Raw genomic sequence first — 24,839 nt, 5'->3', positions numbered from 1 at the left:
TAAGTAAAGTTGCTATTAAATATTTCCAAATCAAAAATCATTAAAAAAATAATTATTTATTTTCATATATTTTACATTACATTCTTGATATTGAATTAATATTTAATATATTGAGAGAATTATTATAAACAATTTGAAGAGCTTTAAGTAAATAAATTCTGGCCATCAATGTTGGTAGTAAATGAGTACATCCTTCCTGTAGGATAATATTATTTGTTATAGAAAATTGTATACATAAATTTTATTTTGTTTTATCTTACCGTTAAAATACGATACCGCCGATAATAAATACTGAATTTTTTACTCAAGTGAGAGAGAAATGAACATATTACTTGGGGACATAATTCGTGATGAAGTTTGAACTCTATTGAATTTGATACGATCATTGGATATCCAAAAATAAAATTATAAATAAGTTCCCACTCTTCCTACAATAATGATAAGAATAATGATGAGTCCTTTTTTAATATTGTTATTAACAAGCTCGCTAATACAATTTATAACTTACTTCTAAATTTAATATATCCAAATCAATGTCATCTATGTTCCATAATGCAGGATATTTTCCATTGATACATTCTTTGTCAAATTTATCTAATATAGATGATATTCTTGTTTGATTATATAAAACAAATGCTCCTCCTTTATTGCTGATAACTCTTTTATCAGCTTCCGGATTTTCTGCTATAATAACTGGATGATTTGGTTTTACACTGAAAAATTCAAATGTTATAATAGCCTTAGCAATCGATTTATAGTTTTCCAGTTGTTGATTTTCATTTTCCAGTTCTCTACATTCATTAAGATCCACTATATTCTGAATCTTTTTTTGTAAATATGCATCATATGTTAACAATGTTTCTTTAGAGTTAGTATCCAAATTTTTAACTACTCCACAAGAATAACTTATATATTTTTCTTTGAATTCGTTTTTTGATTTCGTTGTCAACAGGTATTTAAAATCAATTTTATCATTATTACTTTCAGATATTTGTACATCATATCCTTGAAGATTAAAAATATTCTCAGAAATACTTTTTAACAATCGTAATCTTGAAGTTGTCAAATTGGATTCAGGATCTTCATTGACTTCTAGATATACTGTTTTGCCGGATTGTTTATTGACATCAGTTCCACTGGTTCTTCCATACTCGTGATTATATTTTATAGCTATTTTAATAGCAGTAGAGATCACAGATAAACGATTTAGACGTAAACAAATTTTTTCCTTATGTATAAATCCACTTTGTAAGGATACAGGCCAGCATTTACTATTTGAGATCAACAAATTCAGTGCCTAAAAATATTTAAGGTTAAGTCAAAGAAAAATAATTGCTACATTAATTAAAGATAACTTACTTCTGTTATGATTTGATTATCAGAACAATTTTCTTTATTTATATTATTTATTTTTAAATAAATTTCTAAGATGTTGGTTTTATTTTTGGTAATTTCAATATACTTGTCAAATTCTATTAGACTTTTCCATGCTAATATATTAGTAGGAAAACTTAATTCTCCATATTTAGATAAATTGTTGACATTTATTTTTATAATTTTTAAATTTTCTGCACCTGATTTTCCCACTAGTTCTTTTAAAATATTCCTCATTAATTGATCTGTATTCATTATTATTTAACAATGATCACTATTTTTATTGCACAGGCATCAATCGAATGAAACATCTATAACTCATTAAGATTAGTAGCATTCACAAACGCACAGTTTTCAAAAATTTGAATAATTATTCTGGGTACTGGTAATTCTCTATTTTTCATTAAATTAAATTTTCAGGTGTGGAGAAATAAGTAAATTCTAGCCATTTGAAATTTACGTAAATTTATTGTAGTAGTATAGTTGTGCAAGATTTTTTAAAAAGTAAACATTAACAAGCTATCTTATTTTCTTTTAAATACATTTTATGTACAATAAATAAGGTACACATGTTGCTTTGGTTATTCATTATTCTCAAAAGATTATGTACATGTTCTATTTCACATGGAATGTTGATATTTAACGTAGGCAATTGCTGCAAGTTCCTTACAAAATTCTTCTGTTATAATAATACTCTCGTATAGAATATTCGTTTTAACTCTAAAATAAAAAAATTATTGATTAAAAGATAATACGAAAAATATTATATCTGTATTGATTGAAAATACTTACGGTTCTTGAGAAGAATCTTCTAATAGTTTTTTTCTAGTTTCTTTTAAAATTTCTTTATATTTGGATATTTTTGTGACTTCACTTATTAATTGTTTGATTATTTTTTGAAGACAAATAAATAAGCTTTTTGTACCCGGTGCTAATGGTATAAGTGGATTCAGTAAAAATTCATGTAGATATGGATGTGGAAGAAGTGCCAATTTTGATATAACTACAGTCAATTGAAGATTCATTTCATATTTTTGATTTGGAATGTTGCTGACTTTATCAAGAAGCATACATATAAATGGACCAACATAAAAACGTGATGAACAATGATCAGCTTCTGGTCGCGAATCATAACTTCCAGAATCATCTATTGAAACAGCTTCTAATGGCCAAGCAAATAAAGCACAGTCCATTTTCACTCGAATATATTGCTTTTCCCAATCTAACATGTAACGTTCATAATTATCTTCTCCAGGATCTGTTTGTAGTTGACGTGGCATGAGAGATAAGAAACTGGAATTTTTATTCTATTAATTAGTACAAATAAACGAGAATAAAAATTGATGTAGATATTATTTGAATGAACTATTCTGAAAAATTAAATTGCATACAAACCAATTTATTATTCTATGAATATTGCTGGGAGCTAACGTTCTACTATAAGTTTGTTCCTGTGAAAAATCTAAAGATCCTTTTTTTTCTCTTTCTCTTTCATCTTCTTCATCACTCCAGGATGCTATTACACTATCTGCAGCAGCATTATCATAATATCCACGCGACGTCAGAAAAGAAAAAATCATGCAATGTAAAACATGTTCATTTCTCTTCTCTATTATTTCTTCAAATAATTTTAATGTTTCCAAAATGAGGTCATCACTTTCTGTATAGCAATTTTCTATAAGTCTCTCTATAACAGTTATGGCACATGGATCTGTCATTACTGGATCTCGTTGTTCACCAACTAGCCAATAGCCTACTTCTACAATGAATATAGAAACATTAATTTACATATGATAGAATAATAACTAAAGTTATTTAACAATTATCTAATGTTTTACCAATATTTAACAGGGACGATGTTATTTTTTTCAAAGTCTCTGTGATAAGTGCAGTAATAAGTACTACGTGATGATTAGTTAAAGCAGGAGTTAATACTTTTTCAAAAAATAGTATCCTAATACTTTTTCCAAGAGCTTGAGCAACATCAGGATGTGCTTCTTTTATTAGTTGATCACAGTAATCTAGCCACATAAAATACGCAGCTACTTGTCTACAACCAGGAAATTTTTTATCATTCGTCCAAAGTGGTGAATCAAGTCCCCACGTAAAATCTATCTCATCTAACTCAGCAGGATCAACGTGAGCTGGGATAGAGTTGAATAAGTTTTCTAAGCGATTTGCTACTACTTTTGATAAATCACTTTTAGCCATTGTACTAGCGAATGATGGATCTTCTAACGTTGCTAAAACCATTACTCCTTCACAGGCTCTTACTCTCACAGTATTATCCTATAAATAATGATAAAATTAAAAGATATAAAAAAATAAATTAACAGAGTTTAATACATTAAACGTTTTTAGTACTAAAATACTTACAGCACTATTTAAATAGCTTATTAAGGCATTTAAAAGAAGGTTACTCGAAATATTGTTATCAAGAGAATTTAATTCATTTTGTTTTTCTGACTCATCATTATTGATATCATTATTTTGACTAAAATCACTAGCTACTCCCAATTCTTCGAGGCCTTGTATTTGTTTTTCTATATCTAATGTTGAAGAAGCTTCACTAGGTACTTTTTCACAACTTTCACAGTTAGTATGATCATCCAAAGCTTTACAAACTCCATGATCTTGGCTTTGTTTATCTAACATAGGACTAGAGCATTCTGAAGAATTATCGATCACTCGTGACGGTGTTGACTCATTTGATCTTTCCTTTATTTTATCACTATCTTTAGTAATTTTTTTCATCATTGCATCCGAGCCAAACAGCTTTAATCGTTCGGAGCATATTGATTTTCGTCGTTGATTATCACAAGCAAATAAATTTGGATTTATCAATGTAATAGCTTGTGTATTAAGTGGTTCAAATAATGGATTAATGTTATTTTTTGTTTTAGTTGGTATGTAAGTGACAGAATGAATATCGAATCTTTCAGCGTCGCATTTAATTGCATTCGTTTCTTGAGGAATATTATTAGAATCATTAATAATATTTGTTAAATGAGGATACCGGCATATTAAAAAACATAAAGTCAAAAGAAATTTGATTTCTTCTCCTTCAATTGGTGAAGGAACATGTCCACTACATAAACTTATTAATCGTAGAACTGGACCGTAAACTGCTGCTTGATGAAGAAGTGGAAATTTTGTACGTGCTAATAATTTTTTAAAGAATAGCAAGCATACTAAACGCATTCCTGGAGGTGTTTCCACACTTGCTAAAGTTGTCAGCCATGCCAATAGTTTATGTTGTAGTAAATATTCAAGACATGGGCCTGGGTTATCACTTTCTTTTTCTTCATTTAAAAGAATTTCTAATAAATAATTAAGATGTTGAGGAATCCCTGTACTTTCGATTGGTACTTTGCAATTTGATTTATGACTAGCATAAAATTTCATCAACTGTTTCCAATGGTAGGTAAAATCTTGAAGCGGTGTTGCTGGAGGAGCTATCTGTAATTCAAGTTTTTTTTTCACGACATAAAAAAATCAATAATTTATCTACAAAAATTAGAAATATCTAAAAAAAATGATTGATAAAAAAATGAGTGAGCAGTAGTGTTTAACATTGAAGCCATTTCAATGATATGAATAAAACATAAAGTTTATCGTTGACATTGCTGTGAAAATTATATAATTAATTAAGTTATTGATAAGAAAGAAGCTATTATTTAAATTTTAACACATAATATCAAAACCAACAACGGCTTCCTTATTCATAAGTAGAAAAATTAATATTGTTAAGAATATAATAAAATAATCAAGTTTTGCATTAATTTATAGTACAAATGATTATGAACCATTATAAGATACGAAAATGATTGAAAATAAACTATAATTAAATCGCGTATAATTGAGAAAAGTAAACATACTGCTACTCACCACATCAATAGTATTTTTCAAGGCTATTTGGAATCCACTGATCATTTTTATGAGCAAGTTTTCATTAATAGGACTAGTTAACTTATGTTAAGTTGACATTTGTAAATATTTTAGGAAATTAAAATACTTGATTTTGAAATCAACACTATGTGTACATACATGAAAATTTTTTGACAGCTTCAACAACGTAGTAATAAAACATAAATAAGTACACTTGTACGTACATACTGAATAAATGCTAATTTATTCTTTAACCGGTTTTCACAGATACTAAAGAAGTCTAGATGGGTCAAATATTGGAAGATGTATAAAGTAAATTGGAATTTTCTTATAAGTTTCAATTGAAAAAATAATAAAAACAATTCAGTTTACATGGAGACTTTCGCAACTAATAGTCGCGACACCTACAACACGATAAAAATAGTTTCAAATAAAATTAACTAGGCGACGGAAGTGATCACATGATTTGAAATAAAATTATTTATTTCCGGGATTCAAATTGTGTAAATTTTCGAATAAAATACTAAGTACTTGAACTATGAAAAATGATTAAAATAAGATAACTTTAGTCTTGTTAAATGTGTTATAATAAATTTTTTTCATTTTGATATGTATTTAATCATTCAAAGAATAAATTATTTATATTCTCCAACTTGTCTAATACACTTGCCAAATTTTACAATTTATAGAATATAAGTATAATTAAAATTTTCCATTTTTAATATTATATGTGAATTATTATTCAGTATATTCAACACTTATTTGGAATTTTGTGGAATATTTGTTTCAATATATGTTATTTCTTACTATGTGATTACTCACCAATCTAAGAGCCTGAAGACGACGCTTCATGTCTGAAAAGAAAAGGAGAAGAAATGAGGTTTTTATTGTTATAATAGGATTTTAATAAAGGCGAGTTAAAGAAAAATAATGAAGAAGGATAAACTGATTATCTATAGTTTGTAGCCACTTAAAGATTTTCCTACTAAGAGTTTGTTCAAATTTCATTATCACTTAGTGGTGTTTTATCATATTAGTGATAATTCGATAAGGATGCTTAACAGTAAAAAACAAAAATCATAAATATGTTTAAAGGAAGACATGAATATCAAAATATATTGTCAATAATAATGGTCAGAATTCTAATGAAATATTTCAATAATTAATTAATTATTAAAACACAATATTTTCCAAGTATTTAGCGTCATATTAAATTTTTTAGCAATTTTTAAAATTTGATTCGATATACATGTACATATATGTATTGTAAACATATATCGAACATACTTCAATAAATTTTATACCATTTGAAATTAACATTATAGCTACATCAAATTTTAACCCTACAGCGCAGCACGTGATTGCATTTCCATTCGTGTTGAAAAATACATATATACATATAAATGTATTGAACATTAACATTTAGGCATTATTTCGACATACGTTATACATAGAATTATGTGCGCTGCAAGGTTAATCAAGCACAGCAATTAATGCACTAATGAATTACAAATAAATAATAATGCAACATGTGACTATTAATTTACAGAAGTATCATTTTTTTTCTTATACAACTATCAATTGAGAAAAAAGATTCATCAAAAGAAAAAAAATTGTTTAATAGAATTTAATAGTCCATTTTTAACAGAGAATATTTTCTATTAATAGTACATTATGACAAAAAAAAATAATCCGTTTGAATATTATTTATATAATTGCAAATAAAAATTATTTTTTGTTATTGGGAAACCAAATAGTTCTAAAAAGTATACTGATTTTTTAATATAATTTTTTTTCATTAGAAAAAAAAAATCCATCATTATGGAAAATAATAAATATAATGAAAGTAACAAAATTTTTCATTGTCATTAAACAAAATAAGATGCTTGTAAATTAAATAAATATTAATTTATACTAACTATTATATAGTAGTTAATGAAAAAAATTATCACTTTTTGGATGATTTAAATAGACAAAGGTCTTTATCGCTCAACAATAAATTATTTTTATTAAAAATATTCATAAGAAGTAATTTTTTCTGTTCAAAAGATTTTTTTTCTTTAAATCATTTTTTTTTCTCAATTTACATTCATTCTTACGTTCAATCGCACTCTCCACAATCTCTCACTCATATCTTATATTTTGCATTCATATTACAAGTCTCATTATTAATTAAACGATGCGTTAATTATTTTTTACTATTCTTTTGTGAATACAAAAGAAAATAAGTACCGCGTAATATTAATTTTTCCTATAGACTTAAATATACAGCCCAATAATGTACACGAGCCGAAATGAGCTGCAAATAATACGAATTTGTTTATATTTGGTAGTAGTCCCATACGTGTACTTATCATCTTATTTACTTCTTTATCAAATTACCAACAACTTTAAGTATAGGATTAAACGTATCAAACAAGAGCCTACATCATGTCAAAAAACGACTATAGGCTATATCTGTTTTTTTGTGCTCTATGTACAAGTTAATGTGCCAATCAGATGAATTTGTTTATCTTTTTTTATCAATTAAGTTCATTAATTCTCATTTTAAATAATTCTATATTCATTTCTTAATAAAATAGATGTTGATTTCACCGTTTTTGAGCTGCTACTGCTGCAACTAACGCTGCACCTCGGCCACTTCCATCCTCTGACAGCATTAAATCAAACTAAAATTCAAAATACAGTGTTATATATTTATTCTTAATTATTTGCTTTAGAATTATTATTATTAAAATAACCCTTACTTTATACGACTGTAGTTGGCTTATTTTTTCTGTCATTAAATCATGGAAATGAGGATGAAATCTGTAGACAGAACCATCTATTCCTACGGTGACATTATCTTCCCCAATTTTGTTCAGTAAACAAGCGATGCCTGCACTCGCAAGATGAGCTGCTCTGCGAGATACGACAGAACAGACATATCTTACATTTTCACAGTCTTGATCAGCGGCATTAGAAATTCCCAACTCTGATAAAATTTCTCGACAATTTGTGTATTTACCTTTAGGGTCACTGTAAAACATGATTGACATATATAATTAATAAATGTTCTATTTGAAAGTTAAGACTGATAAATGAAGTACATTTATAAAAGATATGGTATCAACTTACGCTTCTATTTCTGAAACATATTTAGTAAAAAACTTTCCCTTTTTCCTTAAATCTGTTGAACATCTGCCGTTAAATAGAAGACCAGCATCGACAAGTTTTTCTAAAACTAGTCTTGCTAATTCTCCCATGTACATCCCGGATATCATTTTTTCAAAAATTTGTGTTCCTGGATTAATCGAATTTTCATCAATAGCTTTATCGAATTCAGTAATGATGAAATCTAAAGTTCCATTTTCTCCAAACGCTCCCCATTCAGTGTTGATTAACATGTGAGGTTTCGCAGGAGAAAAGTTGCCTGGGACAGCACATTCAACGTTTTTTGTTTTTTCAACATAACAAGCATTACTACCTGTCCCAACAATTAGACCAATTTTACATCCATGATTTTTCCAAGCACATGACATAAGAGTTCCTGTTGTATCATTCAAAATTGCACAGACATCAATTCTTACATCCTATAAAATAAATGAAAAAAATAATCAGGAATGTTGAATTAATTTGAAACTCAATACAATTTTAAATTTAAAATACTTACATTTCGTTTTGCAATAGCTGCTTCTAATAAAGCAACAACATCCTCATTAACAACTCCACTGCAATTGAATCCTTTTGTCCATCGTACCAGCATACCTTTGGTTAAACCATATTGAGTAAGGGGAAAACTAAAAGTGAATCCAAGTGGCAATACTTCTTTCTCTAATTTTAATTCTTTTACGAACAATGCAAGACACTGAGCTATATGATCGAATAGTTGAGTACCCGAGCCTAACATAAGACTCTGTGGTATAGCATAAATTTTGCTTTTCATGTCGAAATTTTCTCCATCAAGGGTAATTAAGAGTACTCGAAAATTTGTGCCTCCAAGGTCAAGTGCAAGGAAATTTCCTTTCTCTGAAAAACAAATAGTTTAATGAGTTTATTTACATTACTGAAATGCTTTTTAACTGTAAATGTTAGCTTATGGTATTAATTAATTTTATCATCTGTCATTGATATCTACACAGAATATAATTCTCTGATTTGTTTCTTGAATATTAATGATAATTTTCTTACCAGTTCCATTAGGCAAATCTTGTACGTAAGTTGTAAAACACTTAACAATAGCATCGTCATGTGTTTCTTTTCCTAATCCCCTGTTGATTTCATGTGTCAGATTCTTCATAACCATTTTCAACTGCGCATTGGAGAGAACGAGATCTTTACAGATCTCTTTTATCTGAAAAAAAATCCCAATTATTAAATTCTAATAATCAGTGATTAAACACGTGAAAAATATCTTCAACATTAAAAAGTGTTGAATATAAATATTTGGCTAATGAATTAAAGTAGTTGTGTGATTATATCTTAATGCGCTTAAGTAATTGCATTTGATATTTACATTGTATTTATTTATCTCAAGACATTCTCAAATCCTATAAGCTCTAAGTCATTTATCAATCATCAACTTATCTGCATGTTTGAGAGCAAATTAGTAAAACTGATAAATTCACGATAACTTATCATTAAAGGCATGTGTAAATGACATCATTTCTATTACGTAGAATATGCAAATATTTCTAAAGTTATTTTTAAATGTAATTCTCGTTCTGAGAAATTGAATTTCATACAAATCACGTTCATTAACTAAATCTTTGATTAAAATTTTTCCCTTTGCTCGTCAAGTAAACTTTGTTACAGTTTTAATTAATCAAATATTGTGATTGTTTATTTAGTATTAACTGAAAACAATAATAATGTTTTTAAATTTTCTTGATAAATAAATTCAACAATAAATAATTGAATGTCTCAATTTAAACCCACTATTAATTTTTCATGATATTCTCATTAACAGAAAATTAATTCTCAAAAAAAGAATCTATTAATCACTTTCTGAAATGATTAACATGAGAATAAAATTAACTATTTATGCTAATAAAATTCACATACGTCAAGAACCTTGTGACTTTGATAGTTTCACTGTGACGTTTTAAAACATACATTAAACAACTTTCAAGTATTTTTTAATTTCTTTCTCAAATCAATATTCATATTTGAAAAATTCTTTCTACTAAAAAACCACGTCAAGTTTATTATTCAAATTGCCGCGCTTTTTGTCGGCACTTCCGACCAATGTTCTCTTTCTACTACATTGATCCATCTATGACGTCATCGACACACCCGCAAACGAACCAATGGGATTGATATGAATGAACAGAAAACACCTTGGCTCACGCGCACATAAGCATGCTCCAAAATATACTCTGAAAGGATAGTTAAAACATATACCGCACTTTCATCTAACTACAGATCACGCCGGTGAGACACGTGGAAATGATAAAATCTCAGCTGCTTATGAAATACGTTCGAAATTTGACCTTCGAAAAATTCTCACGATATTTTATTGATAAAGGATACTTTTCGTTCATTAAATCAATTATAATACTTAATATTAATAAATAATAATTGACATTAATATGTGGTGGAAAAGTAAAGTTGATTATCATAGAGTTCAATTAAATTAATAATAAATAACCAATCGATTATAAAATAGATAAATTATAAAATTAATATTCATTTATTTATAAACAATATATTCTTTTAAATCGATCAGAAATGAAATATTTATCAATAATAATTTTTTTAAGTATTTATATTAATATAGTACGACGAATAAAAAAGACAACAGACATAATTCATAAAAAAATGAAAATACCGTTGAATTTGTGAAGGAGATTGATACTATCGTGACGTTCAGTTTGGATCAATAAGACTGACAGCTTGGTCGTATGTAATAATAACATGTTTTGATGAAAAGTAATTAATTATTCATTGATATTATTTATAACTAACAATTCTGTTTAATGAATAATTAGCAACAATAAACAGACCGTTGACATTTGATAAAATAATTTGTCTCACCTCCTGTTTCACAAGGCTTTCTAGATACGCTGGTGAAGTCTTCATCTTCATGAGTACAAATTAAATGTTCTAACAACTCAACGTCACTTGAAATAATGGAATTAAAAGGAGTATTTAACGATGTTATATATCACGTAAACTTTCAATGTCCTAGTAATTATTTTTTTAAAAATAATCTTCCTCTGTTTCTGAAGTCAATAATTATGACACAGTGCTTCCAATATGAATAAAATAAATATTAGAGCATTAATAGTTTATCGAAAACTATATTATTTGTTTATTTATTTATTCTCGAAAATAATTTCACTGTCTGTGTACCAGTGTATTTGAATATCTACACACATATATTTGTATTAATATATTATTTTAAAATAAAAAATTGTTCTGTCTAACAAATGTTGATACAGCTATTGTGTATCACTGTGATCACGAAGAGTTTTATACTGAAACTACGGTGGAAACGGCGCCTTGTCTGCCTGTCCACCTCCAGTCTTCTCCGTTCTATGTGAAAAGAGGAGAAATGTGTGTTGGTGGGGGATACATTGAGAGTTGTATCGTAGTAAAACTCTTCACACAAATATAGCTAATGGTATATATGTATTCCTATGTGTAGTCATAGAATCATACTATTTCCATTCCCTACTATACCTTTTAAGTCCATCCCCTCCTACATCAGTATTCCCTCATTTTATACTTATGTATATGCTATTTCTATCTTTATCGTACTTTTCTGCGCAGATGCAGACTCTACTGGAGGCTCGTCCGCTTTCAAGGGCAAAAAAGGTCACCCGATAATATACCCTCTAGCGCGGGAAACTCTGAATGTTGCATCATCATTCGCCAATTTAATTTTTTAAATGTTTTATTGGTTTGATTATGTATTATCTGTGCTGGAATAGTTTATAGTATAACTTTATTTTCTTGAGCAATTAAATTTTATTTATTGTACCTGAATTGGTCGATATAAAATTAAAGTTATTGAAAAAGATGATTTAAACATTGCATCAGTTTGCGAATCTAGAAATATCAATTTCTCATGGAGTAACAAAGTGAAAGTATTACGTATTGTTACTGTTATTTCTTTTCTATTATCTGCTATTGGAACTTGGAAAAAATTCATGGATATGATTATCTGCTTATTTTATATTCACCATTTCATATTTATACATTAAACGAGCTTTTTTTTAACATTGTAACAATTTTTTATTATTTCATAAATCATAAAACCTATGTAATAAAAATGTAGTTACATAAAAAAGATTATTTTTGTTAATAGATTGAATTTTATTGAAACATAGATAAAAAAAAATTTCTTTTTTGGCAATAATTTGATAATAAATGAAAAATAGATTGCATTGTGCTCATTTATAAAATTATTTGTATGTGAAAAGTTTCTTTTAGAATACAAAATAAGGATTTTCAAAAAAAATCTGATCCATTAATGATATGTTTATCCAGAAATTCCTATTAACATATTAATTATATTCTATTTCTCACTGTCATATTGGACTTAAAAATGATTTGTTCTACGAAATAGATGACACAGCTCGAAAAAATTTATCACAATATTTTGGTAGTCGATATTCATAGTTTAATGACCGCAGATAGAACATGAAAAAGAATAAATTAACTTATTTTAGAAATTAAAAATACATCAGATCAAAGTAAAATGGATTTAAATTAATTGCTAATTGTTTATATCTGATTTTTGGAGCATTAATGTTAAGTGGGTTTCAACCAAACTTTTCTAATCAACTAGATAGATCATAAATACATATAGATGATTATAAAAAAAGTGTTACAACAGTCTAGATCATATTTATCTCCTTCTGTCTATGGAGATGTGAAACCTGTCATCATTGTAAAGATAAACTGGATTTATTTACAATTTAAAAAAGATTTTAATGCAAAAGTCTAATCATACTTCTTGAATAACAGTAAACAAATAATTACAAAATAGATTATTGTTTATTTTACATATGCAGTAATGAAAATAATCAATTATCACAAATTACTTAACATCAACTTCATTGGCAATAGCACATGTTTTGATTAATTTCAATATCATTATTCCCTAACCATAAATATTTATGATAATAATAATTAATTGGCGAATTAATAAATATTCTATGACCTGGAAAAGCAGGACTTTGTCGAATTTTATTTCATATATGTGTTGAGAGTACAAGAAGTAGATTTAGCTTGACGCAATGCTCCAAAGTTTATTCATCATATCATACTCAACTCTGACGTAGTAGTTTCACACCTATTTATACCAACACAATTTTATTCTTTCCAGTTCTAATAAATATAAATAATAAATAATAGTATTGTGTTCACTAATTCTATCGATTACATCTTGTTTTATTTTATAAAGTAAATCATCATAAGCTGGAAACATCATGAGCATGGTTTTATATTTCTTGTGTTAAAAAATCTACTAATTATCTTAAAACTTGAATTCAACCTTTATTATCAAGACTCGTATTCGTATTTTTTTCATACATACACGGAAGTATTCGGTGATTATGTATGAATTACAAGGATACATAAACGTTTATATATTTACTGTTCATCGAATGATCAATCGATTCACACCTGCGCACGCCTCAAACTATCCCTTCTTGAACTCACTTCTATCATATCAGAAAAGAAATACAAAAAAGTTCCAAAGCCACGTGATTGATTCGATACATACCGTAAAATGTACATTATAATTATTTAATGCGCCATCAGATCAAACTATGCTGGTTTATCGTATAGTTACTTTTGTTGTATCACATTACGTATTCTTTTCTGTTTGTGTGCAATTGACCAATTGTTTTATGTAAAATTATTTTTGTTGCATAATATTAGCAGATGAATTAAAGTAAAAATTTTTTAAATTTGACCTACGATTTATACTTTTGTAAATTACAGTTATTTTACCGGAAAGTTTCTGAACAATTTTATTTTAATTTAATAATTATACTTATTTACAACGTGTTATTTAAATAACAATTATTATTTTGTTATGAAGATATAATTATTGAAGTCATGTGAAAATATATGTACATATGTGTGTGTTTGTTTCAGCTAATAATGAACTTGTAAAAGAAAAGGATAACCAAAAGTTGGTAGAAACTAAATGGAAATGATTAAAAAGACACTGATGTAGATAAAAAAATTATAATGTTAAAAATAAAATTTTATGCCATACAATAAAAGAAGAAATAATTTCATTCAATTCAAACCCATGTTGATAAGTAAATAATATTTAAATAATAAAATTTATTGCTAATATTCATTTGAAACATTAAATAAAATAAAATTAATGAAAAATATAAAATGTGCCTGATGAATTAGAATAAATATATGAGCCTATTATTAGCTAAAAACTTGCAAGTTGAGCAACAGAGTGTACGTGAGCTTGCTCACCTGACTTAAAATGCGGACGTATAAAAGTATACGCACGTGGCCATATGTATATGACGTGACCGCACGCACGTTAGCAGATTATTCCAATCAACGTTACAAGTTATTGATCCTCAATTACAAGTCTAATTTACTTATAAATTATCAAGCTTGTTTGCATGATAAATTCATCTAAACTATTTAACAAAATTGTGAATAATAAAATATGAATAATATTTTTTACAATATAATTTATAAAATTAATTCAAAATCGCAATTTCATTTGATATATAATTTAGAGTATTTAGTCAAATATCTTATCTATAAATGATATTAATGATAATGATAAAGAAATATGTATCAAAAAGTTAGAATGACTCACATAATGTTTAGCTGTTGGAACTTTCATCCTATCCTTTTTTTCCCTCCAAGATTCAATGTTAGACACATCAAATATACATCAAACTTATTATTAATAATCACTAATGCTTCATACTGTTCACTAGATATCAAGTCATTAATTGTACAAAACTGATGACACTAGACAATGTAGAAGACGACTAAATCCAGAAGAGAAATATTTGGTGTTAGTTTTTTTTATCACTTTTTGACACAAGAGAAGTAATTATGTGAAGACTCATTAAAAAAAGTGATGTTAAGATATTTTCAATACAATAAAGAAATAGAAAATTTAAAACAATTTGGTTATAAAGTAATTGAACGATATCACGTCGTATAGGTATAATTGTAACTGATTATAAAGTAAACTGGCTAATCCGGTTTTGTCAAGCTACCTGATGTATTCACGTAGTCAATTTTAAACATCTTTCAACTTATTTTCGATATCGGTCAATATTTACCTGCATCAAAAGTTTTGAGGATAATTTAACTAAATATTATTCTTTCAAGCTAAACATTATTAAATCATATTCATTTTACATTCAGTATCATCAAGGTTCTAAGGGTAATTAGGACTTTAGAAAAATATTATTACTATCAATTATTTAAAATAATTAATTCAATTCATATGCTATGATTTCCAATACTTTGTTTTATAATTTAAAGAAGAAAAAAGGATTGTTTCCTTTAATTTAGTTCACATGTCATTAATATATTTTCTAATAATAGTAGATAAAGTTTCTCTGCATATAGATAAATCAATTTATTGCTTCAGATGTTTCAAAGTGATGAACAATACCAGAGTAAATTTATACAAATATTACAGACTAAACGTCATGAGATTTCAACCAGCTAGCTGTTGCTTTCCCTTTTAGTCTACCTTCACTTCCAACAAAAAAACGCACGCGCGAACAGCTAGGTCAATACCAAGTTGACTCAACAGCTAAATGTTAAGATTCACATGATTCTTTCAATTTATTCATGAAAATATTAATAACTTATACGGAGTCACGATTTTTATTTCAATAGAGAGAAAAATTTCTTATCATTCGTTCATTATGTCATATGGCAGCTGCAAATTTTCCTGATAGATGGAAATTTAATTGCAAGAGTTGTATGCTATTTAATGTTTTTTTCTTTCGATTTATCAATTGATCCAACATTTCTAGAACAATTTTTATGTTAAATAGTTACTGTGAATTTTTTTCAATCTGAATTAAAGCAACGTTTGGCGCTTCTTCATAGGGTTATTGCGCACGCAACAGTACGGTCATCAGTTCACGGGCATTTTTTTGCGCTTGAGCATTTTATTTCAAATTTTTAATCTGAAAGTAACACATCAATTACGAAGGATCCAAATAAACTATCATAAATTATTGAAATTTAACATTTCTTCAAGAAAATCATAAAAACAAATCTCCTTGTATTATGTTATTAGATAGATTATTTATATTGACTGGGATCATTTAGTTTTTAATAAAAAATTAAAATTATAATTCTACTTGAGCCTTAGTCCACGAAGAATTATGCTCTTTGATGTTTCCGAAGGCTGAAGGCATTCTAAAAGAGTTAAATGATAAAGGAATGGTTGAATTTTATGGAAACAATGATATGATGAAAAAGTTTTGCTGAATCTCTGATCAAATTTTTTATGTAACATACCAGGGTAGCTTTGCTCACGAAAAAGATCAAATCAATTTTTGACCTTGCTAATAAAAGTTGGAGCAAATTATTTTAGAAATAAGTTTAATTATTAAACGTCATCAATGCCTGGAATTGACCCAGAAAGTTATAGGTCTTATGATTCAATTTCCCATAAGTGGGGCAGAATCGTACGACTGACCACAAAAGAGATAACTTCATTGAGATAATATCAAAGAGTGACTGATAATTTTATACAATAGTTTACAATATATTTATTGAGTTAACCTACGATTAGTTCAAACCAATTATGTAATTAATGAAATAAAATCTTGAATGAAAATAAAGCCCTTACTTTTGAAAATATCTTATTTTGAATTTAAATTAAATTTCTTGGAAATTTATAAAAATTTTTAATTAAAAAAAAAAGAAATTCAAGTATTTGAAAAATAGTTTTGATTAATACTGTATTACAAATTTGCAAGATTAATGTATCATTTAAATAAATGATGAACTCTAATTAACAATACTTCATGACATCTTATAATCTGTCTAATAACGTGTTAATAAAGTCGCCTTTGTTTTTTCGATCATGTTTCATGCACAACAAAAGTGGAAAATTTTTTTATTACAATAAAAAAGATATCAACTACGACAACAATAACAGCAAAAAAGTGCAATATGTCGCAGCTAATATCTAGAGGTTTCAGTTAGAAGTAATTACTACTATCTTTTTCATACATTTCGTCTATTTTATGACCTTTGAGACGTTGTTACGTAACGAGTTTGTTAGTAAATCGTTGTAATACGAGCCGCAATAACTGATAACCGTACAATCAATCTTTTATATTGCCGGACATTGTATTTCCTTTCTGACAGCAAATTCTTGACAGTGCTGATAAAAGTGAAAATGATAATAGGCGATTCGTTTTTAGGAATCCCCACAAATTTTTTTAATCAATCGATTTGTTTATGTCTTAATTACACGCTTTCTACGCACCTGTATCCTTGATCGCCATATTGTTAGTGCAATCATGAAGAATGAGTCTGTGCTAAACATACAATTCTTGCCAACACTCGAGGACTTTTGTGATCTACATTTAATATTTTCGACTTCATAAAATGCTATTGCTATTTATCAGCTATTCATCATCAGTAACTACATTGTCTCGCTTAACTATCTATATGATGGAAAAAATTATTTTTCATAATAATTACACATGTGCATGTAAGTTGATTTTTCCGGTTAAAATTTGGAGTAAACATATTATTTATCTTGTTAAAAAAAATATTCTTATAATTGGCTTCCGCAAATTATTCCTTTTCAATTCAGATAAGAGCTATGCAGATTTTATCTTGGTATAATTATCGACATTTTCGCGTGACATTGCTAACTGATGAAGAAGTGTATGTTTTATTCACATGCAAACCGATTAACAATTAGTCACGATTTGTGATGATTTTAGCAGATAATTGTTGAGATGTTGGACGTTTTTTTTTATCTTTTAAAATAACATGAAATATTGCACTTGAAACTGAAGTAAAAAACTTCAAAGCCAAGTTAATAGGAATGAGATAACATTATTCAACATAATATATCACCTCACTGTTCTTTTTTTTTCTCAATAGTAAGTGAGTTTTTAATAGAATTCTATTTTAAATGATTCGCAATTTTTTATTTTAAAATGATTTGATTCATTCTATCTAGATCATTTTTTTTTCTATTTTCATAACAGTTTTATAGAAATTTATGAATGAAATAACTAAGAGTCATAATTTTTTTTCTTAGTATGTTATTCAATCAATTCATCGTCTTATTCTTTCTCTTTTCCCATCGTAGTATTTGTAATGTGATTAACGTATTCAGTTAATGTCAATTTGATAAGTATAAACACAATTTGCATATAATTGTAAACTTAGTATAGTTGTAACATTTATTCCATGTAGAATAAACATGAGGTCATCGTGAGTGTCATTACACCTTGATCCTTGATCTTGAACAATGGATTGAGCGTGAAAGGATATAGAAAACTGATGAATTAAAAGAAAAAATTACTCACTGGTTGTTCGATATTCTCCCATTTTTCAAAAAGGTACCACTTTTCTTGAGCCATATTTTATATTCCAAATTCTTTAATTTTGAGTCAACACAATCATCCACAGACAATCTCTGATGTCGACTAAAGACGCTTGCTTACATCACAACCAAGATCATTAGTTCTCTTGACTTTGAGTCTCGAAATACATTAGTTCAAGCAAACGAGAGTATTTTTGGATCTTTACATGCGCCCAATTTCTTTATTTGTCTATTTGTACCGTATATATAATCTTTGATCACTTATTTTTTAGTTTTTAGCTAATATTATTCTAAAAGTTGTATTCACTAATAATTTTTCTTATAAATCCTAAATGTTTTTTGCTATTCAAACAATTGAAACACATTTCTATTAATCAATTGTCTTGATTTATTATACATAGTAGAGTTATGTATACTGATCATAACTCGAATATCTTCAACAGTTTTTTCACATTCCGTTGGTTATAAAATGCAGTTTATATTAATTCATATCAATCAGTAATATGTTTGAATAATTGTTTATTATTCATTTTTGCTCAGAATTTCTTATGACAACTTTATCTTACAAATAAAGTAATTATGTTAAGTATTCATGAAATCCAATACATTTAGTTGAAATGTATTTCAATGACGTATTATGATTGTTATTGCATTAAACAGTTAACGAACGCTATTTAAATTTTATACGTTTTAAGGTTAATCTGTTCGGCGAATTAGAACAATTGAAAAATTCAAAAAAAAATCTAGTCGATAATGTAGAAATTTTATGATGTATCGCACAGAGTTGCATATTATTGCATAATAACACAATAAATTCGATCTATGTATTCGGTATTTTATTATTGATATTTGATATATACAAATATGCATATAAATATGTCTAAATATCATCTATTGTTTTTAAGATTAGATAAACAACTCACTCGGTAATTATCGAATAATCGTAGTGGCTACTGTACACAACAATATTCAACAAACTGTCAACATGGCGGAAAACGAGTTACTTGTTACAATTTCTGGGGCCGCACTTTCATTGTTATTTTATGAAAACCTTCGAGAATATGGAGAACAAGTAAGATTAATCTATCAAATATATGAATGTTGAAAATACTGAAATACAAATCATGATATTGTATTATGATAACACAAAATATTTGTAGAAATAATCATAACCTATGACAGATTACTAAGCGGCTTTATTGATTTCAGTTTAAAAATGATTATATTTATATTTAATTTACAGATGGGATTTTTTTTAGGAAATGTCCATACATTTGTCACAAAAAAAGTTACTGATGCAGATAGACAAGTTGAATCTATCAAGATTCATACTGGTAATATTTCATCATAATAATTTTTAACATATATATTTACTACATATACATTTGTATTTAAGCTTATTATGTACTGGATTTATCTAGATATTCAAGGGATTTTACCATGCATGTCAAGTGATTTGATATATGGTCCTACTGGTCGATTAAATAAAAACAAACTTGAAGAGTATGTTAAGAACAATAAAAATCAAATTGTGGGATGGTATCGATTTAGGGTAAACGGTCCTCTGCAGCATACATTGCGAGATAAATTGTTACACAAACAATTGGAAAAATTTTTCTGTAGTTCTAACAATGAGTCATCGGAACGGCATTTTATCAGCTGTATATTAAGTTATTCTACATCACAAAATAAAGGAATTCACAGATTTCGACATGTGTTTTTAAGATATAAGCATGGGTAAGTAATTCAACATTTTTAAATTAAAGAATATTATATCAGTAGAAATAAATTAATTAAATTTTAAATTTCAGACTCTATCCTCCAATACCTTTGAAAATAAATAATTTAGGAGTGGATGCATCTAGACATGATGGGTCAGATTATAAACCAACGCCGATAAAGTCTTTAATTAATGAAACTGATTTTTTCACGAAAATTTTTGAAACATTAAAGTAAGTAATATTTTAAAAAATCAAAATATTTTGCTGTCTTACTCATAGTCTTTATTAAAAAATAAGAACAATTAGATCAACAATCTCCACTAATGAATTTAATTACTGTATTAAACTTTTACAGTATTGACATTAATCGAGCATCAGTAATGGACACTGTTCCTACAATATTGAAAGCCGCAGAACAGCATTTAGATGATCTAGTAACAAATGTTGCTATAGAAGATAGTGAAATTGCCGATCTTGAACAGGAAGCTCTTAAACTGAAGGAAGAAGTTGAAACCAATCGAAAAAAAATATCAGGACTTCCAAAGGAAGATAAATTTTCTTCGCGAAAACTACAGCTTGACAACTTTAAAAAACAAGATATAGAATATATCGATGATGTAGATTTGAATGATAAATCGCAGAAAAGAATGGATAGACTTTCCATAGATTCACGTAAAAGAAATTCTCCATCTGTTCAGATTAGTAATGCTTGTAATAACTCTGGGAGTATGCAAAAATCTCCGTCCACTAAGCTTCTGAGTAGTCAGGAAACAAAAAAGCAACCTGATAATACAGATTATTGCTAGTTAATCATTTATTCTACTAAAGCTATATATTTTTTACTATTATTATTTTTCTCACTTCATTACTAAAAAATAATTCCTGGAAAAAAGTTTATCCAAAGAAAAGTCTTAAACAGACGTATCAAGTCATTGTAAATATTTTCTATGTTAGAGTATAAACATAAATGGTATAAAAAAAATATATAAAAAACTAACTCAATTTTAATTCAACATTAATTATATCTAACTGACTTTATTCAATAACTCTATAAATTGAATATATTTTTTTAATTAATAAAAAGGATCTAATGAAAAAAGGCAAAAAAAGGAAAACTCATATATTTAATGAATAAATTATTTACAAAATATCAGTAGGATTATGCGGAAGTCCTGTTACTTCCCAGATGGTTGCAGCTAATCGTCTTGAATGTTCAAGTACACAAGATGAAGTAGCCAAACCTAAATGAACGCAATATAGCTCATACATACGTATTTTATTCAATGATAGCTTTGGAAAGAATGTTTGGGCTAGTTTTTTATAGTAATCCGCGCAAAGAACTCCGGGAACAGGAAAATTTTTCATTTGATGGTGATAGTATGCTTTACATTTCAAAGGTGAACCCTAAAAAAAATATACTCAAAATTTTAATTAAAAATAAAAACAAACGTTAATAAAAAAAATAATAACGTTAGGAATACTTACAGAACTATCTTCAAACCAAAGGAAATAGGCATAATTAAATGTAGTATCTTTCCACATGACTGAAAAATGTCCTTCTTGAAGATGCATTCTACTTTGATCAATCATCAACCATATTTTTTTCTTTATTAGAGCTAGAGTTTCGAGATTAGTGAAATCTAGCGTTGGTGCAGTTATTCTGTGAGTAACTCTGTCAATATAAATAAAATGTACCAGGCCTGGAAATTCTTCTAGATATTTATTTATTGTTAGAGACGTTCTCGTAAATAGAACAATATTAAGGAAAAATCTAGATTATCAAAATTGAAGAAAATGTTGATTTATTGAAAAAAAAAATCTACTTTGTATTAATTTAAGTAGTGTAAATGTGCTATAAAATAGTAAGTACTGAAAAATGATTTAAATTAAAAAGATTAAAACAATTTCTTTTAATAGAAAATTAGTTTAAAAAGGATATGATCCAAGAGTAAAATTCTTTAGCGCTTTTACTTTAAGAAAATCACTAAAGTCATTGAATTTTTGTCTAACTAGTCGACATACTGTCAGAATAACATCACATCCAGTCTTTAAGAAGCTTCTGTTGAAGCAGGTAAGTCGAAATAGCTCTTTCATTGTGTCTATGAATCCAGGCATATTGGACTCAATTTGTAAAATAGATTCAGAATCTCTGAGTTTCAAAAAATCGACATATTTTTTTCTTACAAATTCCCATTTAACTTGTAAACGTCTTTGGCACATATCAACATCATTCGTTACAAAAGCTCGATTTTTTTTAATACCATCCACAGTCTTTTTTATTGCTGTGTCAAATTGTTCAAATGCTGGTCGTAACTCATCAATATCCCTTTGCGATTGAAGAATGTTCATCATATTTAAATGATAAAAACTATCATAAAGTCCTGAAGATATGGAAATGTTTGTTATTTCCATTATTGCTACTAAATGAATTCCTTCTGAAAGTTCAAAAATGTGAACAGCATTTGCTGTTTTTGATTGATTTGATCCTAAAAGAACTAGTTGACTAAATAAACTGTCTTCTGCAAGAGAATTAAGACCTTCATTTATTGAAGAATCTCGTGAATCTCCAAATAAATGCATGATATCAGCAGTTGTTGGGTTGGCAAACTTTTTGTCAAGATTCAATGATTCTGTTTCCTCGATTGAATAATTATTTTGAGTCAGTATAATATTAGCAGCATCTTCTTGACATTCATATTCATCAGTATGTTCACCTTTGCTTATAGCTTTACACATTAATATCATTAATAGAATGTCAGCTCCACTGAGATCTTGGGCATTTTTACTAGAATATAATGATAAAAACTTGTGCTCTACAAGCACTAAAATATGTACATTTGGATAATCAGACTGTGTTTTAAGTTTGTCAGCTGCATCGTGTAAAATTTTTAAAGTAGATGATGCTAAATCAGTATTAACACTTAGCTGTTCTACTGTTTCAGTTAAAATACTCTGCTCACAATCTCGCAACTCTTTCCAAGCATCTAACAGAGATGAAACCAGCATTGCCTTTCGTTTACTTGTTCTCAATCTAGAATTTTATCTATATTTTAGTAAACATTTTAATTTTTTCAGATATTTTCAGTAAATACTCACACAGCTACATCTGGTCCACAAATATGTCCCAAAATAGTCACACAAATACCTACTGTTCTTTTCATCAATTCAATATCTGCTGTGGAAACATAAAGAATTGTGTAGCCCATGAAATTATCAAAAACCATGTTCGTTCCATCTTGACATTTCATAGAAGTATAAGTATTTCCAAATTGAGAAGCCATAACTTGTTGAGAAGTTACAATTGGCGAAAATAATTGCATTATTATATTTGCACTCAATTGCCTTGATGAATTATCTTCTTCATTCTTAAAAAAAAATTATATAAATTACGTTTGAAATAATGTATAAATTTTATGCAGATGTGAGTTATGATTACCGTCGTCTCTTGAAGTAATCCTTGGAGTCTTGCCAAGTTCTGCATGTGGTCTGCAAATTTCTTATTACATTTTGTAAACAAAACATCATTGAGATGATCAAAAATTAATAAACCTCTCATTTTTTTATAAACGATTTTAAAACTAACTGCAACAATTGATTCTGTTTCTGTGTCAAGACAGTAGAGATTTGTATTTGCATTAATTATATTGAATTTAATTTTTTATTCACTTTTCATTACATTCTACAGTACTTTATATATGTATGGAGATAATACTTGTTCAATGACATTTGCACATATAAACACTAGACAAAAAAGACGTCGCTGTTTTATGATCAAAACGGAGCATATTGATTGGTATGTTGTATTTCAATATACTTTATGCTGATCATTGGGTAAGATGTAAAAAAAAAGGGATCGCTTTTACTCACAGCAAGTAATTTGATAAAATAAAATTTTGAGAATGAGACCAAATTACATTAAAAAAATAATAGATAGTGTTTATATGAAAGTCTATATAATATGAATCTCAGAGCTTTTGAACAGTTGTTTACAATATAAAAAAAATTTGTCTCCTTCACAGTGATGGTTTTGGAGTAAGTCGTGATTTAGGTTTAATGATTTATAAAATTGATTTATCAATATCATTATTTGTAAAACATACCCCAAATATTTGGAGACTTGAGATTAAATTAATTTTATTCAGGGGAAATTTTTAAATGATTTTTAATTTTTCACTTTTATAGTAAGTAGAATTGAATTTTAATTAGATCAAAAACAACTACGTAGTTGTCATTGATCAGTACAGTAATTAATAGACACATTTGCAATAAAAAAGAGATGTAGCTGAGTAAGATGTATCATAAATCCGAGTATATAGTAAGTACTCTCTGTA

The 24,839-nt window shown here is 27.5% G+C and overlaps 5 protein-coding genes across 9 annotated transcripts; 1 reads left to right on the top strand and 4 right to left on the bottom strand.

Moving 5' to 3' along the window:
* Positions 1–55: 55 nt before the first annotated feature.
* On the bottom strand, positions 56–1,829 carry LOC118074898 (DALR anticodon-binding domain-containing protein 3). Its single transcript, XM_035096439.1, has 4 exons — positions 1,360–1,829; positions 509–1,297; positions 261–428; positions 56–196 (listed from the first exon to the last, which is right to left on the bottom strand). The coding sequence occupies exons 1-4, from the start codon at positions 1,627–1,629 to the stop codon at positions 77–79; spliced, it is 1,347 nt and encodes a 448-aa protein (XP_034952330.1). The 5' UTR covers positions 1,630–1,829; the 3' UTR covers positions 56–76.
* A 77-nt stretch (positions 1,830–1,906) lies between these two features.
* Positions 1,907–5,683, bottom strand: LOC118074895 (protein FAM160B1-like). 2 transcript variants are annotated; one of them, XM_035096431.1, is made up of 6 exons: positions 5,263–5,683; positions 3,751–4,833; positions 3,213–3,663; positions 2,770–3,133; positions 2,167–2,667; positions 1,907–2,094 (listed from the first exon to the last, which is right to left on the bottom strand). In XM_035096431.1, exons 1-6 carry the CDS (start codon positions 5,305–5,307, stop codon positions 1,995–1,997), a joined length of 2,544 nt encoding a protein of 847 aa, XP_034952322.1. In that variant the 5' UTR covers positions 5,308–5,683; the 3' UTR covers positions 1,907–1,994. The 2 variants fall into 2 exon arrangements, with proteins under 2 accessions (XP_034952322.1, XP_034952323.1); XM_035096432.1 differs by having other exon boundaries at positions 5,422–5,683.
* Positions 5,684–5,884: 201 nt separating this feature from the next.
* Positions 5,885–19,081, bottom strand: Hex-A (Hexokinase A). 4 transcript variants are annotated; one of them, XM_035096435.1, is made up of 7 exons: positions 18,771–19,081; positions 9,433–9,595; positions 8,915–9,270; positions 8,380–8,834; positions 8,010–8,280; positions 7,858–7,931; positions 5,885–6,116 (listed from the first exon to the last, which is right to left on the bottom strand). In XM_035096435.1, the coding sequence occupies exons 1-7, from the start codon at positions 18,822–18,824 to the stop codon at positions 6,089–6,091; spliced, it is 1,401 nt and encodes a 466-aa protein (XP_034952326.1). In that variant the 5' UTR covers positions 18,825–19,081; the 3' UTR covers positions 5,885–6,088. The 4 variants fall into 4 exon arrangements, with proteins under 4 accessions (XP_034952326.1, XP_034952329.1, XP_034952327.1 ...); XM_035096438.1 differs by lacking the exon at positions 18,771–19,081 and adding an exon at positions 15,053–15,454; XM_035096436.1 differs by lacking the exon at positions 18,771–19,081 and adding an exon at positions 11,278–11,734.
* A 520-nt stretch (positions 19,082–19,601) lies between these two features.
* LOC118074899 (BRISC complex subunit FAM175B-like) lies at positions 19,602–21,544 on the top strand. Its single transcript, XM_035096440.1, has 5 exons — positions 19,602–19,859; positions 20,031–20,121; positions 20,209–20,524; positions 20,599–20,739; positions 20,864–21,544. The coding sequence occupies exons 1-5, from the start codon at positions 19,773–19,775 to the stop codon at positions 21,312–21,314; spliced, it is 1,086 nt and encodes a 361-aa protein (XP_034952331.1). The 5' UTR covers positions 19,602–19,772; the 3' UTR covers positions 21,315–21,544.
* A 69-nt stretch (positions 21,545–21,613) lies between these two features.
* Positions 21,614–24,311, bottom strand: HPS1 (Hermansky-Pudlak syndrome 1 protein). The gene is made up of 5 exons (XM_035096433.1): positions 23,945–24,311; positions 23,605–23,873; positions 22,448–23,539; positions 21,994–22,252; positions 21,614–21,912 (listed from the first exon to the last, which is right to left on the bottom strand). The coding sequence occupies exons 1-5, from the start codon at positions 24,062–24,064 to the stop codon at positions 21,649–21,651; spliced, it is 2,004 nt and encodes a 667-aa protein (XP_034952324.1). The 5' UTR covers positions 24,065–24,311; the 3' UTR covers positions 21,614–21,648.
* Positions 24,312–24,839: the final 528 nt, after the last annotated feature.

Source organism: Chelonus insularis, unplaced genomic scaffold, assembly GCF_013357705.1.
Source record: "Chelonus insularis isolate UGA/USDA-ARS -01 unplaced genomic scaffold, ASM1335770v1 contig_139_pilon, whole genome shotgun sequence".
In the NCBI taxonomy this organism is placed as follows: Eukaryota; Metazoa; Arthropoda; class Insecta; order Hymenoptera; family Braconidae; genus Chelonus; species Chelonus insularis.
The sequence above is the reverse complement of the archived record's forward strand: the minus strand, read 5'-3'. Positions and strand labels throughout refer to the sequence as shown.